This window comes from Oncorhynchus keta, chromosome 35 (assembly GCF_023373465.1).
Source record: "Oncorhynchus keta strain PuntledgeMale-10-30-2019 chromosome 35, Oket_V2, whole genome shotgun sequence".
NCBI classification, from domain to species: domain Eukaryota; kingdom Metazoa; phylum Chordata; class Actinopteri; order Salmoniformes; family Salmonidae; genus Oncorhynchus; species Oncorhynchus keta.
In genome coordinates this window covers 71,204,986-71,222,116 of record NC_068455.1, presented here as the reverse complement: position 1 = coordinate 71,222,116, position 17,131 = coordinate 71,204,986, and the positions used below count along the sequence as shown (strand labels likewise).

General features: G+C 43.6%; 1 protein-coding gene across 1 annotated transcript; it reads left to right on the top strand.

Annotated features, from left to right (window-relative positions):
* Positions 1-346: 346 nt before the first annotated feature.
* LOC118376544 (uncharacterized) lies at positions 347-10,481 on the top strand. The gene is made up of 7 exons (XM_052497566.1): positions 347-1,096; positions 2,768-2,941; positions 4,624-4,809; positions 5,184-5,340; positions 6,793-6,847; positions 7,596-7,829; positions 9,886-10,481. The coding sequence occupies exons 1-7, from the start codon at positions 1,045-1,047 to the stop codon at positions 10,060-10,062; spliced, it is 1,035 nt and encodes a 344-aa protein (XP_052353526.1). The 5' UTR covers positions 347-1,044; the 3' UTR covers positions 10,063-10,481.
* Positions 10,482-17,131: the final 6,650 nt, after the last annotated feature.

Here is a 17,131-nt window from a genome sequence, read left to right as displayed (position 1 = left end):
AGAGAGAGAGAGATTGAGAGGGAGAGAGATATAAAAAGAGAGAGAGAGTGATTGAGAGAGAGAGAGTAAGAGAGAGAGAGAGAGAGAGAGAGTGAGTAAGAGAGAGATAAAAAGAGAGAGTGAGTGATTGAGAGAGAGAGATGAAAAGTTGTTAGGCTGAACGTGTACGGAAGGAGGAAGTTGAGAGTTGTGAATCAGAGAGACAGAGAATCAGAAAGATTCAGAGACAGACAGCTGTTATGAAGACAGACAGGTGGTGCGAAGACAGACACATACAGGTTGTGTGAAGACAGAGATTAAACACAGTGAAACAGAATGTATAAATTAAATTAAATATGTGGTGAAAGAGGAGACTGGAAAACAACAAAAGACAACAAGAGAAGAGGATCAGAGACGAGTATCAGAGACGAGGATCAGAGACGAGGATCAGAGACGAGGATCAGAGAACAGGATCAGAGACGAGGACCAGAGAAGAGGATCAGAGAACAGGATCAGAGACGAGGATCAGAGACGAGGACCAGAGACGAGGATCAGAGACGAGGATCAGAGAACAGGATCAGAGACGAGGATCAGAGAACAGGATCAGAGACGAAGATCAGAGACGAGTATCAGAGACGAGGATCAGAGACGAGGATCAGAGACGAGGATCAGAGAACAGGATCAGAGACGAGGACCAGAGAAGAGGATCAGAGAACAGGATCAGAGACGAGGATCAGAGACGAGGACCAGAGACGAGTATCAGAGACGAGGATCAGAGACGAGGATCAGAGAACAGGATCAGAGACGAGGATCAGAGACGAAGATCAGAGACGAGGATCAGAGACGAGTATCAGAGACGAGTATCAGAGACGAGGATCAGAGACGAGTATCAGAGACGAGGATCAGAGACGAGGATCAGAGAAGAGGATCAGAGACGAGGACCAGAGAAGAGGATCAGAGACGAGTATCAGAGACGAGGATCAGAGAAGGGGATCAGAGAAGAGGATCAGAGAAGTGGATCAGAGAAGAGGATCAACATCGGTGGGGCTGACAACAGAGCAAGAGATGAGAAAACACTTGGTCTACTTTCTTCTGGCCCTCGTGCTGATACATACAGGTTGGTGTCACTTAGTTTAGTAGAACACACAGAGCAAGAAAGTGCATTTATCAAATAATCAAGGAAGACAAAAAAGTCAAATATTTACAGTTGAAGTCGGTTGTTTACACTTTAGCTAAACGCATTTAAACTCAGTTTTCACAATTCCTGACATTTAATGCTAATAAAAATTCCCTGTCTTTGGTCAGTTAATATTTGGTAGCATTGCCTTTAAATTGTTTAACTTGGGTCAAACGTTTCGGGTAGCCTTCCACAAGCTTCTCACAATAAGTTGGGTGAATTTTGGTCCATTCCTCCTGACAGAGCTGGTGTAACTGAGTCAGGTTTGTATAGGCCTCCTTGCTCGCACACGCTTTTTCAGTTCTGCCCACAATTTTTTTATGGAATTGAGGTCAGGGCTTTGTGATGTCCACTCCGATACCTTGACTGTTGTCCTTAAGCCATTTTGCCACAACTTTGGAAGTATGCTTGGGGTCATTGTCCATTTGGAAGACCCATTTGCAACCAAGCTTTAACTTCCTGACTGATGTCTTGAGATGTTGCTTCAATATATTCACATCATTTTCCTCCCTCTTGATGCCATCTATTTTGTGAAGTGCACCAGTCCCTCCTGCAGCAAAGCACCCCCACAACATGATGCTGCCACCCCCATGCTTCACGGCTGGGATGGTGTTCTTCAGGCTTGCCTTTTTCCTCCAAACATAACGATGGTAATTATGGCCAAACAGTTCTATTTTTGTTTCATCAGACCAGAGGACATTTCTCCAAAAAGTACCATCTTTGTCTCCATGTGCAGTTGCAAACAGTAGCCTGGCTTTTTTATGGAGGTTTTGGAGCAGTGGCTTCTTCCTTGCTGAGGTGCCTTTCTGGTTATGTCAATATAGGACTCGTTTTATTGTGGATATAGATACTTTTGTATCTGTTTCCTCCAGCATCTTCACAAGGTCCTTTGCTGTTGTTCTGGGATTGATTTGCACTTTTCGCACCAATTTACGTTCATCTCTAGGAGACAGAACGCGTCTCCTTCCTGAGCGGTATGACCGCTACGTGGTCCCATGGTGTTTATACGTGCGTACTATTGTTTGTACAGATGAACGTGGCACCTTCAGGTATTTGGAAATTGCTCCCAAGGATGAACCAGACTTGTGGAGGTCTACAATTTTTTTTCTGAGGTCTTAACTGATTTCTTTTCATTTTCTCATGATGTCAAGCAAAGAGGCACTGAGTTTGAAGGTAGGCCTTGAAATACATCCGCAGGTACACCTCCAATTCAAATGATGTCAATAATAATTTTCTGGAATTTTCCAAGCTGTTTAAAGGCACAGTCAACTTAGTGCATGTAAACTTCTGACCCACTGGAATTGTGATACAGTGAATTATATGTGAAATAATCTGTCTGTGAACAATTGTTGGAAAAATGACTTGTGTCATGCACAAAGTAGATGTCCTAACCAACTGGCCAAAACTACAGTTTGTTAACAAGAAATGTGTGGAGTGGTTGAAAAACTAGTTTTAATGACTCAGACCTAAGTCTATGTAAACTTGTGACTTCAACTGTATGTGTGTGTGTCTGAATGTGTATTAATGCAAAAAATGTAATTTCACTGGAAGTGGCTGTGACTTTTTCTAGCGCCCACACATAACTGACTTCGACCCTGTTGCTTCACACAGGCATAGCCAGCAGTGTGATCTCTGTGTCTCACACACAGGACAGAGAGCATCTGTCTATTACCTGTCGTCTCCTGTCGGAAAACAACACTGTTTCTCAGATCAACTGGGAGATGATCAGCAGTCCCAACCATACCACTACCAAACTGAAACTGGGCACCTTCCATCCCGTGTTCGGTACATATATAATAATAATGTCATATATATACAGTGGGGCAAAAAAGTATTTAGTCAGCCACCAATTGTGCAAGTTCTCCCACTTAAAAAGATGAGAGAGGCCTGTAATTTTCATCATAGGTACACTTCAACTATGAGAGACAAAATGAGAAATAAAATCCAGAAAATCACATTGTAGGATTTTTATTAATTTATTTGCAGATTATGGTGGAAAATGGTACTGGCGCTGTACTGCAGCGCGAGCTGTGCCATCAGAGTCCCTGGGTTCGCGCCCAGGCTCTGTCGTAACCGGCCGCGACCGGGAGGTCCGTGGGGCGACGTCGCCCGGGTTAGGGAGGGCTTGGTCGGTAGGGGTGTCCTTGTCTCATCGCGCACCAGCGACTCCTGTGGCGGGCCGGGCGCAGTGTGCGCTAGCCAAGGTGGCCAGGTGCACGGTGTTTCCTCTGGCGCATTGGTGCGTCTGGCTTCCGGGTTGGATGCGCACTGTGTTAAGAAGCAGTGCGGCTTGGTTGGGTTGTGTATCCGAGGACGCATGACTTTCAACCTTTCAAGAGTTCTGACTCTCGCAGACCTGTAACTTCTTCTTTAAGAGGCTCCTCTGTCCTCCACTCGTTACCTGTATTAATGGCATCTGTTTGAACTTGTTATCAGTATAAAAGACACCTGTCCACAACCTCAAACAGTCACACTCCAAACTCCACTATGGCCAAGACCAAAGAGCTGTCAAAGGACACCAGAAACAAAATTGTAGACCTGCACCAGGCTGGGAAGACTGAATCTGCAATAGGTAAGCAGCTTGGTTTGAAGAAATCAACTGTGGGAGCAATTATTAGGAAATGGAAGACATACAAGACCACTGATAATCTCCCTCGATCTGGGGTTCCACGCAAGATCTCACCCCGTGGGGTCAAAATTATCACAAGAACGGTGAGCAAATCCCAGAACCACACGGGGGACCTAGTGAATGACCTGCAGAGAGCTGGGACCAAAGTAACAAAGCCTACCGTCAGCAAGGGCAATGAAGATGAAACGTGGCTGGGTCTGATCCCAAACACACCGCCCGGGCAACGAAGGAGTGGCTTCGTAAGAAGCATTTCAAGGTCCTGGAGTGGCCTAGCCAGTCTCCAGATCTCAACCCCATAGAAAATCTTTGGAGGGAGTTGAAAGTCCGTGTTGCCCAGCAACAGCCCCAAACCATCACTGCTCTAGAGGAGATCTGCATGGAGGAATACCAGCAACAGTGTGTGAAAACCTTGTGAAGGCTTACAGAAAACGTTTGACCTCTGTCATAGCCAACAAAGGGTATATAACAAAGTATTGAGATAAACTTTTGTTATTGACCAAATACTTATTTTCCACCATAATTTGCAAATAAATTCATAAAAAATCCTACAATGTGATTTTCTGGATTTTTTTTCTCACATTTTGTCTGTCATAGTTGAAGTGTACCTATGATGAAAATTACAGGCCTCTCTCATCTTTTTAAGTGGGAGAACTTGCACAATTGGTGGCTGACTAAATACTTTTTTGCCCCACTCTCTATATATATATATTAACCTAGCAATGTAGTATGTGTATGCTATACTCATAATGTACAGAACTTTGGGATTTGTGTATGTGAATAAAAAGTAAATAACATTTATTTTTGTTGTTATTATCAATATCATATATATGGCGTTTAGGTACCTACGTGGTCCCAGAGTACAACGACACTGTGAAGATCCAAAGTAGTGCCTCCAGCCGTAGTTCCAGACTCGACCTGAAGGAAGGCGCTGTGGAGGAGGTCAGCCAACTCTGCTGTGTATTCATCACGTTTCCCTCTGGGGTGCTGGAGCACTGTACACATACCCGGATCAATGAAAACACTGGTACTCTCCCTCTATACCTTTATCTCGTTTCCCTCTTTCTCTCTCTTTCTCTCTTTCTCTCTTTCTTTCTCTCTCAACAAAAGTTTCTCTCTGTCTATGTGAAATACATCCTGGGCATTCCTTTCTCTCACTTCTTCTCTCACTTCCTCTCTCATTTTCTCTCTCGCTCTCATTTTCTTTCTCATTTTCTCTCTCTCTCTCTCTCTCTCTCTCTCTCTCTCTCTCTCTATTATATTATATTCTGTTCAATTCAATTCAATATAAGGGCTTTATTGACATGGGAAACATATGTTGACATTGCCAAAGCAGTGGAGGCCCACGATCTTCTGCTGTTGGAAGTCCTGTGTTTTACATGTCTGTGTGTCTGTCCACAGCAGAGGCCCAGGAGTCAGAGGATGCACAGCGGCTGCTAGGGGAAAGAACTTTGGAACAGTGGTCCCTGTTGGTTGGAGGCTCTACCATCTGCATCCTGAGCATTGTGACCTCACTGTACTACTGCTGGAAGTACTGCTGCAGACACTGCTGTCACAGGTAGGCCTACCTCAGTGGAGGTTGGTGCTGTTTAAGATGAGGCTACTGTAGATCATTGAAAAACGTTTTGTCTGTCTCTCAACCTATCAAAATCATTCTTCCCTCTGTATCTCTATTCCAAGCTCATTTTACTGTCTCTCCATCATCTCTATCACTGCTCTCTCTTCCACTTTGTTTTTTATCTTTGTCTCTCACAGTCACACACAGGATGGAAAGACAGGCCTCACTTTCTCTGTCACACACAGGATGGAAAGACAGGCCTCACTCTCTCTCTGTCACACACAGGATGGAAAGACAGGCCTCACTCTCTCTCTGTCACACACAGGATGGAAAGACAGGCCTCACTCTCTCTGTCAGTAAAGTTTCCAGTAGCACTGATTCTAACACCAAAGGTTATCAGCTCTCTGACTCTAACAACAAGACTCATCTGCTCTCTGACTCTAACAACAAGACTCATCTGCACTCTGACTCTAACAACAAGACTCATCTGCTCTCTGACTCTAACAACAAGACTCATCTGCTCTCTGACTCTAACAACAAGACTCATCTGCTCTCTGACTCTAACAACAAGACTCATCTGCTCTCTGACTCTAACAACGAGACTCATCTGCTCTCTGACTCTAACAACAAGACTTATCTGCTCTCTGACTCTATCACCAAAGGTTTTCAGCTCTCTGACTCTAACAACAAGACTCATCTGCTCTCTGACTCTAACAACAAGACTCATCTGCTCTCTGACTCTAACAACAAGACTTATCTGCTCTCTGACTCTAACAACAAGACTCATCTGCTCTCTGACTCTAACAACAAGACTCATCTGCTCTCTGACTCTAACAACAAGACTCATCTGCTCTCTGACTCTAACAACAAGACTTATCTGCTCTCCGACTCTAACAACAAGACTCATCTGCTCTCTGACTCTAACAACAAGACTCATCTGCTCTCTGACTCTAACAACAAGACTCATCTGCTCTCTGACTAACAACAAGACTCATCTGCTCTCTGACTCTAACAACAAGACTCATCTGCTCTCTGACTAACAACAAGACTCATCTGCTCTCTGACTCTAACAACAAGACTCATCTGCTCTCTGACTCTAACAACAAGACTCATCTGCTCTCTGACTCTAACAACAAGACTCATCTGCTCTCTGACTAACAACAAGACTCATCTGCTCTCTGACTCTAACAACAAGACTCATCTGCTCTCTGACTCTAACAACAAGACTCATCTGCTCTCTGACTCTAACAACAAGACTCATCTGCTCTCTGACTCTAACAACAAGACTTATCTGCTCTCTGACTCTAACACCAAAGGTTTTCAACTCTAAAAGAAGACGTAGCAGCTCTTTGACTCTAAAAGAAGACGTATCAGCTCTCTGACTCTAACACCAAATGTTTTCAGTTCTCTGACTCTAAACCAAGACTTATCTGCTCTTGTCTCTTGTTCCAGGAGGCGAATGTTTGAGGTAGAGGCGTATCTGACAGATCAACACACAGAATCAGAAGTAAAGTTATTTTATCAGCTACACTTTTAGCTTAACATGCCGTTTTGACACAATGGAAACTTACATCCTTACGTAGAAATCCTTTATCTAGAAAGGAAGTGTTGTGACCTAAAGCACACGGAAAAGGTCATTGGTGAAAGTTAATATAGGCTACCTAACCACATGTCTCTCTAGAGTCATAGAGATAGAGAGCCATTGCCTGTCTCTATGGGTAGAGTGACCTCAGTAAACATAGTGACCTGCGTTACCATGAAAACCCACAGGGCCCCCCATTCGGCATGGTTATCACCATGGTTTCCTGTTGTTCACTGTCTCGGGCCATCGCTCAGCCGTTTCTCACTCTCACTCTCACACACACACACACACACACACACACACACACACACACACACACACACACACACACACACACACACACACACACACACACACACACTGGTAAATGTGGTTTGGTGTTTATCATACTTGGGTTCACAATAGTGTAACACACAGTAGCTGGTGTACTGTTAACATGGGCAGAAGAATCAGTCTGTCAAGAAAAGCTTTTTATAACATTTGCTGTTTGGTCAGATTTAGTGTGATGTGAGAATTGCTTTCATTACACTTCTGTTACAGTGCTCCTTTTCATTTGGTCTTTATATTTACATGATAGAACATGATGAAATGAAAACTGATACAAGCAACATTAAAAATAATTTAGGTGCCAATTATTTTCAAAATAACATCTCTCTCTCTCTCTCTCATCCAGGGGGTCACAGAGGAGCCCCCCCAGCAACCCCCCCTTCCCTCACCCCCCCAGCCTCAGCCCCAGGGTTTTGACCCCTCCAAACTCTATGCTAAGATCAAGCTGGACCTGCTGTATGGACGGCTGTGGAAGGCCTACCAGGGGACGGCCACAACCTGGGGCCCCACAACACAGCACGGGCCACAACAAGGGCCACAACAAGGGCCACAGCAAGTGGCAGAGCCAGGGCCACAAAAGGTATGTCTTTCTTTCTACACGTTTTATATTTATCTATGTATGAGGAAACCTCACTTTTCAAAGCAGCCAATTCAAAATAAAGGCATTTATTCAACTTCTACAGTGCTTTTCGTCACAAAAAGAATCTTAAAGTGCGTGAAAAAGCCAAACGAAGAAGAATGGAATGAAACAGCTGTATGACAGACTGGGTCTGTACTAGGATGTTCAGTTAGACCGGATGTTTTTCAGTGTTTCAAACCTCCGACAGGTGGAGTGATAGTCAAGAATGAACCACATGTTTGTAGCGGTCTGTCCATGATACGGCGTTGCTCTCCCTTCTTGACATCTCAGTCGACCAGACAGGTCCTACAGGCGCTAGTTTCGGCGCACCTTAACTACTGCCCGGCTGTGCGGCAAAGGGACATAGGTACAATTGCAGTTGGTCCAGAACAAAGCAGCACCTAGGTGCACAGAGACACACACAGAGGGAAAGAGTCAGTCACATGCATGTCAGTCTCTCCTGGCTCAAAGTTGAGGAGAGATTGACTGCATCACTAGTGGTCTTTGTGTGAGGTGTTGATGTGTTGAAGGTACCGAACTGTCTGTTCAAGCAGTTGGCAGCACAGTTCGGACACTCATCAGTACCACACAAGACATGCAACCTGAGGTCTTTTGGCCTTTCTAGGGAGGTTTTGGCCTTTCTAGGGAGTTTTTCCTAGCCAACGTGCTTCTACACCTGCATTGCTTGCTGTTTGGGGTTTTAGGCTGGGTTTCTGTACAGCACTTTGAGATATTAGCTGATGTACGAAGGGCTATATAAATACATTTGATTTTATTTGAACTTTCCACAGTCCCCACCAGAATAGAGGTTAGGAAACTCAAGTATTAAGTAGAGGCATGACTACATGGAACTCTCTGCCACCCCAAGTAACTCAAGTATTAAATAGAGGCATGACTACATGGAACTCTCTGCCACCCCAAGTAACTCAAGTATTAAATAGAGGCATGACTACATGGAACTCTCTGCCACCCCAAGTAACTCAAGTATTAAGTAGAGGCATGACTACATGGAATTCTCTGCCACCGCAAGTAACTCAAGTATTAAATAGAGGCATGACTACATGGAACTCTCTGCCACCCCAAGTAACTCAAGTATTAAATAGAGGCATGACTACATGGAACTCTCTGCCACCCCAAGTAACTCAAGTATTAAATAGAGGCATGACTACATGGAATTCTCTGCCACCCCAAGTAACTCAAGTATTAAATAGAGGCATGACTACATGGAACTCTCTGCCACCCCAAGTAACTCAAGTATTAAATAGAGGCATGACTACATGGAACTCTCTGCCACCCCAAGTAACTCAAGCTAGCAATTGAACCAGTTTAATAAAACAGATGAAACCTTACAGCCGAAAGGGGACTGTGACGAGACACGTACATTTTACATTCAGTACCAGTCAAAAGTTTGGACACACCTTCTCATTCCAGGATTTGTCTTTATTTTCGTTACTTATACCAATAGTGTGCAAAGCTGTCATCAAAACAAAGGGTGGTTGCTTTGAAGAATATAAAATATATTTTTGATTTGTTTAACACTTTTTTGGTTACTACATGATTCCATATGTGTTCTTTTATACTTTTGATGTATTCAATATTATTCTAGAATGTAGAAAATAGGAAAGATAAGGAAAAACCCTTGAATGAGTAGGTGTGTCCAAACTGTTGACTGGTACTGTACAGTGTATTGTAATTTGCACTGTTCTATGTATTAGACATAGATATTGTGTACGCACTGATAGGTAGGCTGTGTGTGATGTTTTAGATGTATGTATTTCAGTACTTGACTAATAATGTTCTGTACTATGTACTATATCATGTTTCATGTGGACCCCAGGAAGAGTAGCGGCTAAAGGGGATCCTAATAAAATACCAAATACAACTTGAATACAAAGCAAAAAATAATGTTTGTTGAAGCCTGTGCATCAAAAGACACAGAAATGACACGTACAGCATTTGATAAAGTCAACATCATAATCAGGTCTACTTCCTTCTGGGGGAAAATTGGGCATCACAGAGGGAAGAACCGGAAGAATCCGTTCTACAACTAGAACCAGAACATCAACCACCTCTGGTAGGAAGAGAGGAACCAGTGACAGTGACTGAGCCTGAAACTGAGTCTGAGCTAATACCTCCACCAACCCTGGATCGTGGGACACAGATGGAGGAAATGGAGTCGGACACTGGTTTATGAGGGGAGTGTGTGTGTGTGTGTGTGTGTGTGTGTGTGTGTGTGTGTGTGTGTGTGTGTGTGTGTGTGTGTGTGTGTGTGTGTGTGTGTGTGTGTGTGTGTGTGTGTGTGTGTGTGTGTGTGTGTGTGTGTGTGTGTGTGTGTGTGTGTGTGTGTGTGTGTGTGTGTGCGTGCGTGCGTGCGTGTGTGTGTGTGTGTGTGTGTGTGTCGGGATGAATAATGTATTGTTGACATCGGTTGAAACTATCTGTCAATTAATACGATCAATCTTTATTGTCCCAGGGGGACATTTAGTGTGAGAATATTAAACTCATCTGAACTTTTAAACAGAGTTAAGGGTTTAATGACCTTTGGCTTTTTAAAGAGACCTGTTATTACAAGGAGTGAGACAGTGTATGTTTGTGGCTTTCTGTTAAATATAACTGAGTTATACTGATTCATGACCAATATACAGTATATAAAATATTTTTATGTTGTACTTAACAGTTTTGCTTATTTTGCAACAACATATTTCATTGTTCTACTGTAGGCGTATTACTGAAACCCTTTGAATATCATTTTGCTGTATACTTAAATATACTTTGTATACTTTTATTTCAATAAAAAAATCAGACCATCAAAATTGATTCTCCTTCACTTGACATCAGTGGAGGCTGCTGAGGGGAGGACAGCTCATAAGAAATGGCATGAACAGAGCAAATGGAATGGCATCAAACCATGGAAACCATGGAAACCATTCCACTGATTCCGCTCCATCCATTACCACGAGCCCGTCCTCCCCAATTAAGGTGCCACCAACCTCCTGTGCCATTTAGATTGTGCTGCTCTTTCTTTGGGCCACTGGGGGGCGACACAATACCTGTTGTTCGCTGACTGAAGCCCAGAGTGGAGTGACAAACACACTGTAAGGTTAATGTCTACTTTTGTAACTGAAGCACGGACAGTTTTAACAATCATAATGCAGTGCCTTCAGAACGGATTCACACTCCTTGACTTTTTCCACATTTTGTTGCATTACAGCCAGAACTTAAAATGGATTACATTTACAATTGTGTCACTAGCCTACACACAATACTCCATAATGTCAAAGTGGAATTATGTTTTTAGATTAGATTTTAAGATTAGATTTTTTTTATAAACTAAAAAATGAAAAGCTGAAATGTCAATAAGTATTCAATCCCTTTGTTATGGCAAGCCTAACATCAGTTTAGGAATAAACATGTGCTAAACAAGTCACATAATAAGTTGCATGAACTCTTCACTCTGTGCAATAATAGGGTTTAAGATTACTTTTGAATGATACCTAATCTCTGTACCCCACAAATACAATTATCTCTAAGGTCCCCCAGTTGAGCAGTACATTTCAAACACAATTTCAACCACAAAGATCAGGGAGGTTTTCCAATGCCTTGCAAAGAAGAGCACCTATTGCTAGATGGTAATAAAAAAAATAGCAAACATTGAATATTCCTTTGAGCAAGGTGAAGTTAATAATGTGACTTTGTATGGCGTATCAATACACCCAGTCACTACAAATATACAGACGTCATTCCTAACTCGGTTGCCGGAGAGGAATGACACCGCTCAGGGATTTCACCATGAGGCCTATGGTGACTTTAAAACAGTTACTGTTTAATGGGTGTGAGAGGGAAAAACTGAGGATGGATCAACAACATTGCAGTTACTCCACAATACTAAATGACAAAGTGAAAAGAAGGAAGCCTGAACAGAATAAAAATATTCGAAAAGATGCATCCTGTTTGCAACAAGTCACTAAAGTAATAATGCAAAACATGTGGCCCCTTTTCTTTCTGTTTTCTCCTGAATACAAAGTGTTATGTTTGGGACAAATCTAACAAAAATGTCACTGAGTAACAGTCTTCATATTTTCAAGCATGGTGGTGGCTGCATCATGTTATGGGTATGCATGTCATCGGCAAGGACTAGGGAGTTTTTTAGGATAAAAATAAACAGAATAGAGTTAAGCACAGGAGAAATCCTAGAGGAAAACCTGGTTCAGTCTGCTTTCCAACAGATACTTGGAGACAAATTCACCTTTCAGCAGGACAATAACCAAACACATAGGCCAAATAGACACTGGAGTTGCTTACCAATGTTCCTGAGTTGCCTAGTTACAGTTTAGACTTAGATAGACTTGAAAATGGCTGTCTATGTGACGACTTCCGCTGGAGTCGGCCCCTCTCCTTGTTCGAGTGGCGCTCGGCGGTCGACGTCACCGGCCTTCTAGCCATCGCCGATCCACTTTTCATTGTCCATTTGTTTTGTCTTTGTTTTCTACACACCTGGTTTCAATTCCCCCCATGACATGTTCATTATTTAACCCTCTGGTTTCCCCCATGTTTGTGTGCATATTCGTTTTATTGTTCAGGCTGTTACTGACGGCTGGTATTTTGTTGCCTGGTTTTGTTGTTACGCCCGTTTATTTCGTGGTACCGGTATTCTCCCGCACCATAGTATTTTGTTTATACTGGTGTTATCTTGTATTAAACACCTTGTCCACACATCTCAGCTCTCCTTCGCCTGACTCCTTTCACCAGTTACCCACAGCCTTGACAGTCTAGAAATGATCAACAACCAACTTGACAGCTCTTGACGGATTTTAAAAATAATAATGTGCAAATATTGTACAATCCATGTGTGGAAAGCTCTTTGAGACTTACCCAGAAAGACTCACAGTTGTAATTTCTGCCACGGATGATTCTAACATGTATTGACTTAGGGGTGTTAATACTTATGTAGATAAGATATTTCTGTATTTAATTTTCAATAAATGTGCAAACATTTCTAAAAACATGTTTTCACTTTGTCATAATGGGGTATTGTGTGTAGATGGGTGAGAGAAAAACAACAACAATTGAATCCATTTTGAATTCAGGCTGTAACACAACAAACTGCGGAATAAGTCAAGGGGTCTGAATCCTTTCTGAAGGCACTGTAATACAGTGTGTTATGAGGCGGAAAATATTCTTGATGGATACTTACTAGACACCACTTGTTTCTAAAAAAACATGTCAAAACAAGTAGCCTATGTAAACAAATGGGAAAAATAGCGGTAGGCTACAATGACATATGTGGCACTTGCAACAACGACCTGTAGTGCAGTACAGAGGAAATGTCCTTTTTTCAACCGTTACACGGAAGTCCCGTTCCGGGACTAAAGTCCAATCCCTTCCCAGTGTTATTAGGGGAAGGGCAAGGCAGCAAACTCACGGAATTGAAGGGTTTTCTGGGGGCTGGAACGTCTTATCCATGTGATTCGTATAATTCACAAGGTTAAGACGTCCATGCATATAGTTTCTGTGCATCGGTCATTTTCTACTTTTTATCAAATACATTTTCAGATAAACTTATATTGAGGAAAGGTAGGCTATTGTAAGAATGTTCAGTGTTTGCAAGTCTAGCCCTGTGTTTTCAGGGACAAGTCATTGTAACATTGTTCAGTGTTTGAAAGTCTAGCCCTGTGTTTTCAGGGACAAGTCATTGTAACATTGTTCAGTGTTTGAAAGTCTAGCCCTGTGTTTTCAGGGACAAGTCATTGTAAGAATGTTCAGTGTTTGAAAGTCTAGCCCTGTGTTTTCAGGGACAAGTCATTGTAAGAATGTTCAGTGTTTGAAAGTCTAGCCCTGTGTTTTCAGGGACAAGTCATTGTACCATTGTTCAGTGTTTGCAAGTCTAGCCCTGTGTTTTCAGGGACAAGTCATTGTAACATTGTTCAGTGTTTGCAAGTCTAGCCCTGTGTTTTCAGGGACAAGTCATTGTAACATTGTTCAGTGTTTGCAAGTCTAGCCCTGTGTTTTCAGGGACAAGTCATTGTAACATTGTTCAGTGTTTGAAAGTCTAGCCCTGTGTTTTCAGGGACAAGTCATTGTAAGAATGTTCAGTGTTTGAAAGTCTAGCCCTGTGTTTTCAGGGACAAGTCATTGTAAGAATGTTCAGTGTTTGAAAGTCTAGCCCTGTGTTTTCAGGGACAAGTCATTGTACCATTGTTCAGTGTTTGCAAGTCTAGCCCTGTGTTTTCAGGGACAAGTCATTGTAACATTGTTCAGTGTTTGCAAGTCTAGCCCTGTGTTTTCAGGGACAAGTCATTGTAACATTGTTCAGTGTTTGAAAGTCTAGCCCTGTGTTTTCAGGGACAAGTCATTGTAACATTGTTCAGTGTTTGAAAGTCTAGCCCTGTGTTTTCAGGGACAAGTCATTGTAACATTGGAACAACACTACGGTGTTATATGTGAGTTCTAATGGATTGATACCAGTGTATGAAGGATAAAGGTCCTCTGTCGTAATGGAAGACGGGTGAGTGGCTCTGTTATGGCCATGATGTCATGCTTATGATGGTTTATGCAGGTTTTATAACCACAAGTTCCAATGAAGTGTTATTAATTCATTCATTTGAGATTTTTTTTAGGGTTGAAAACAGTATGAAGGTTCTTGTTAACCTGAACCCTTCATGTCCACATCTCGATTCAACTCTAACCTCAACCACAACTACAGATTCATGGGACGTCGATGGGTAAAACGTTCGCCCCGACATATGCTAATATTTATATGGCAGACTGGGAGTGGACAGCCTTGACTAAATACCCGTTGGGTCCCATGTTTTAGAGACGGTACCTGGATGATATCTTCGGAGTGTGGGAACATGATCTGGTACATTCTGAAACATTCATTGAAATACCCAATAAGCATCATCCTACCGTAACAGTTAAATATGTCATCCAGACACATACAATCAACTTATTGGACACAACCCTTTTTTTCATCCAGATACTGACACGCACATAGTCTCTTTACAAACAAAAGTATATTTCAAGGACACAGACACACATGTCCTTCTCCACAAGTCCAGTTATCACCCAAAACATACATTCACTGCTATTGTCAAATCACAACTCATTCCATTCCATAGACTATGTACACAACAGAAAGACGTTCATTCAGCCACACAGACCCTCTTTAGTGCACTGTGGAAGAGGGGATACTCAAAACGGTCATTGAGGTACATAAAGGCAAACACACTGGCAGGCCTCACCCAGAACAGAATGTTTGATCCCCCAACCCTAACACACTGGCAGGCCTCACCCAGAACAGAATGTTTGATCCCCCCCAACCCTAACACACTGGCAGGCCTCACCCAGAACAGAATGTTTGATCCCCCCCAACCCTAACACACTGGCAGGCCTCACCCAGAACAGAATGTTTGATCCCCCCCAACCCTAACACACTGGCGGGCCTCACCCAGAAAATAATGTTTGATCACCCCCAGCCCTAACACACTGGCAGGCCTCACCCAGAACAGAATGTTTGATCCCCCCCAACCCTAACACACTGGCAGGCCTCACCCAGAAAATAATGTTTGATCCCCCCCAACCCTAACACACTGGCAGGCCTCACCCAGAACAGAATGTTTGATCCCCCCCAACCCTAACACACTGGCAGGCCTCACCCAGAACAGAATGTTTGATCCCCCAACCCTAACACACTGGCAGGCCTCACCCAGAACAGAATGTTTGATCCCCCCCAACCCTAACACACTGGCAGGCCTCACCCAGAACAGAATGTTTGATCCCCCCCAACCCTAACACACTGGCAGGCCTCACCCAGAACAGAATGTTTGATCCCCCCCAACCCTAACACACTGGCGGGCCTCACCCAGAAAATAATGTTTGATCACCCCCAGCCCTAACACACTGGCAGGCCTCACCCAGAACAGAATGTTTGATCCCCCAACCCTAACACACTGGCAGGCCTCACCCAGAACAGAATGTTTGATCCCCCAACCCTAACACACTGGCAGGCCTCACCCAGAACAGAATGTTTGATCCCCCCCAACCCTAACACACTGGCGGGCCTCACCCAGAAAATAATGTTTGATCACCCCCAGCCCTAACACACTGGCAGGCCTCACCCAGAACAGAATGTTTGATCCCCCCCAACCCTAACACACTGGCGGGCCTCACCCAGAAAATAATGTTTGATCACCCCCAGCCCTAACACACTGGCAGGCCTCACCCAGAAAATAATGTTTGATCACCCCCAGCCCTAACACACTGGCAGGCCTCACCCAGAACAGAATGTTTGACCGCCCCCAGCCCTAACACACTGGCAGGCCTCACCCAGAACAGAATGTTTGATCCCCCCCAGCCCTAACACACTGGCAGGCCTCACCCAGAACAGAATGTTTGACCCCCCCCAGCCCTAACACACTGGCAGGCCTCACCCAGAACAGAATGTTTGATCCCCCTAAGCCTAACCTTAACCCTAACCCTAACCTAAACCTTAACCCTAATCTCCATAACTCTCCCTGCAGAACTTTGGCCCAGGCACTGACTCCTGACCTGGGCGAACAGCCCACACCCTTTCCTGTTTCTGGGTCCATATCCCTACCCCCCCCATCCTATCCCTGTCTTCCACCCTCAAACATTTCCCAGACCTCCTGTTCCTATCCCCCCAACAGATACAGAACCCCAGGTTATACCCATCATCAGTACCTTCTCAGACATAAACAGAGTCCTTCATTCCAGACTCAAAGCCGCATTCACCCAAACACAACGTGCATTTCCCCGACTCCAGGAATTCAGACCTACAATATATCAGCATTGTGCATAAACTCCAACCTCGTAGTCTATGCAAAATGTTCCAAAAACCCCACTCCTAAACCACCTATTGAACAACAGTACTAGGGACTCCCACATGTTCAAAATCCACATGCACAAACCTCCAGTCCTATTCCACAACTCATGACCAATCAGAGCACCAACATTGTCTATGACATAACATGCACATTATGCCACAACATTTCTATAGGTTCTCCTATAGTTCCACAGTCCCTATAGTCCCACAGTCTTGACACTCCTTAAACAGCACCTCTACACAATAGAAAAAAATATGTTACAAACATTTCCAAAACCGCCCTACAACCTCCCCCCGCATCACCGGTCTGGAGATGAAGGCCTCCTGGACCACAGGCCAGAGAAGAGCAGCTGAATCCAGGTGGATAGCAAAACGTAAGACCTTGGCTCCATTTGGTAAAGAGTAGTATAAAGCATTGACA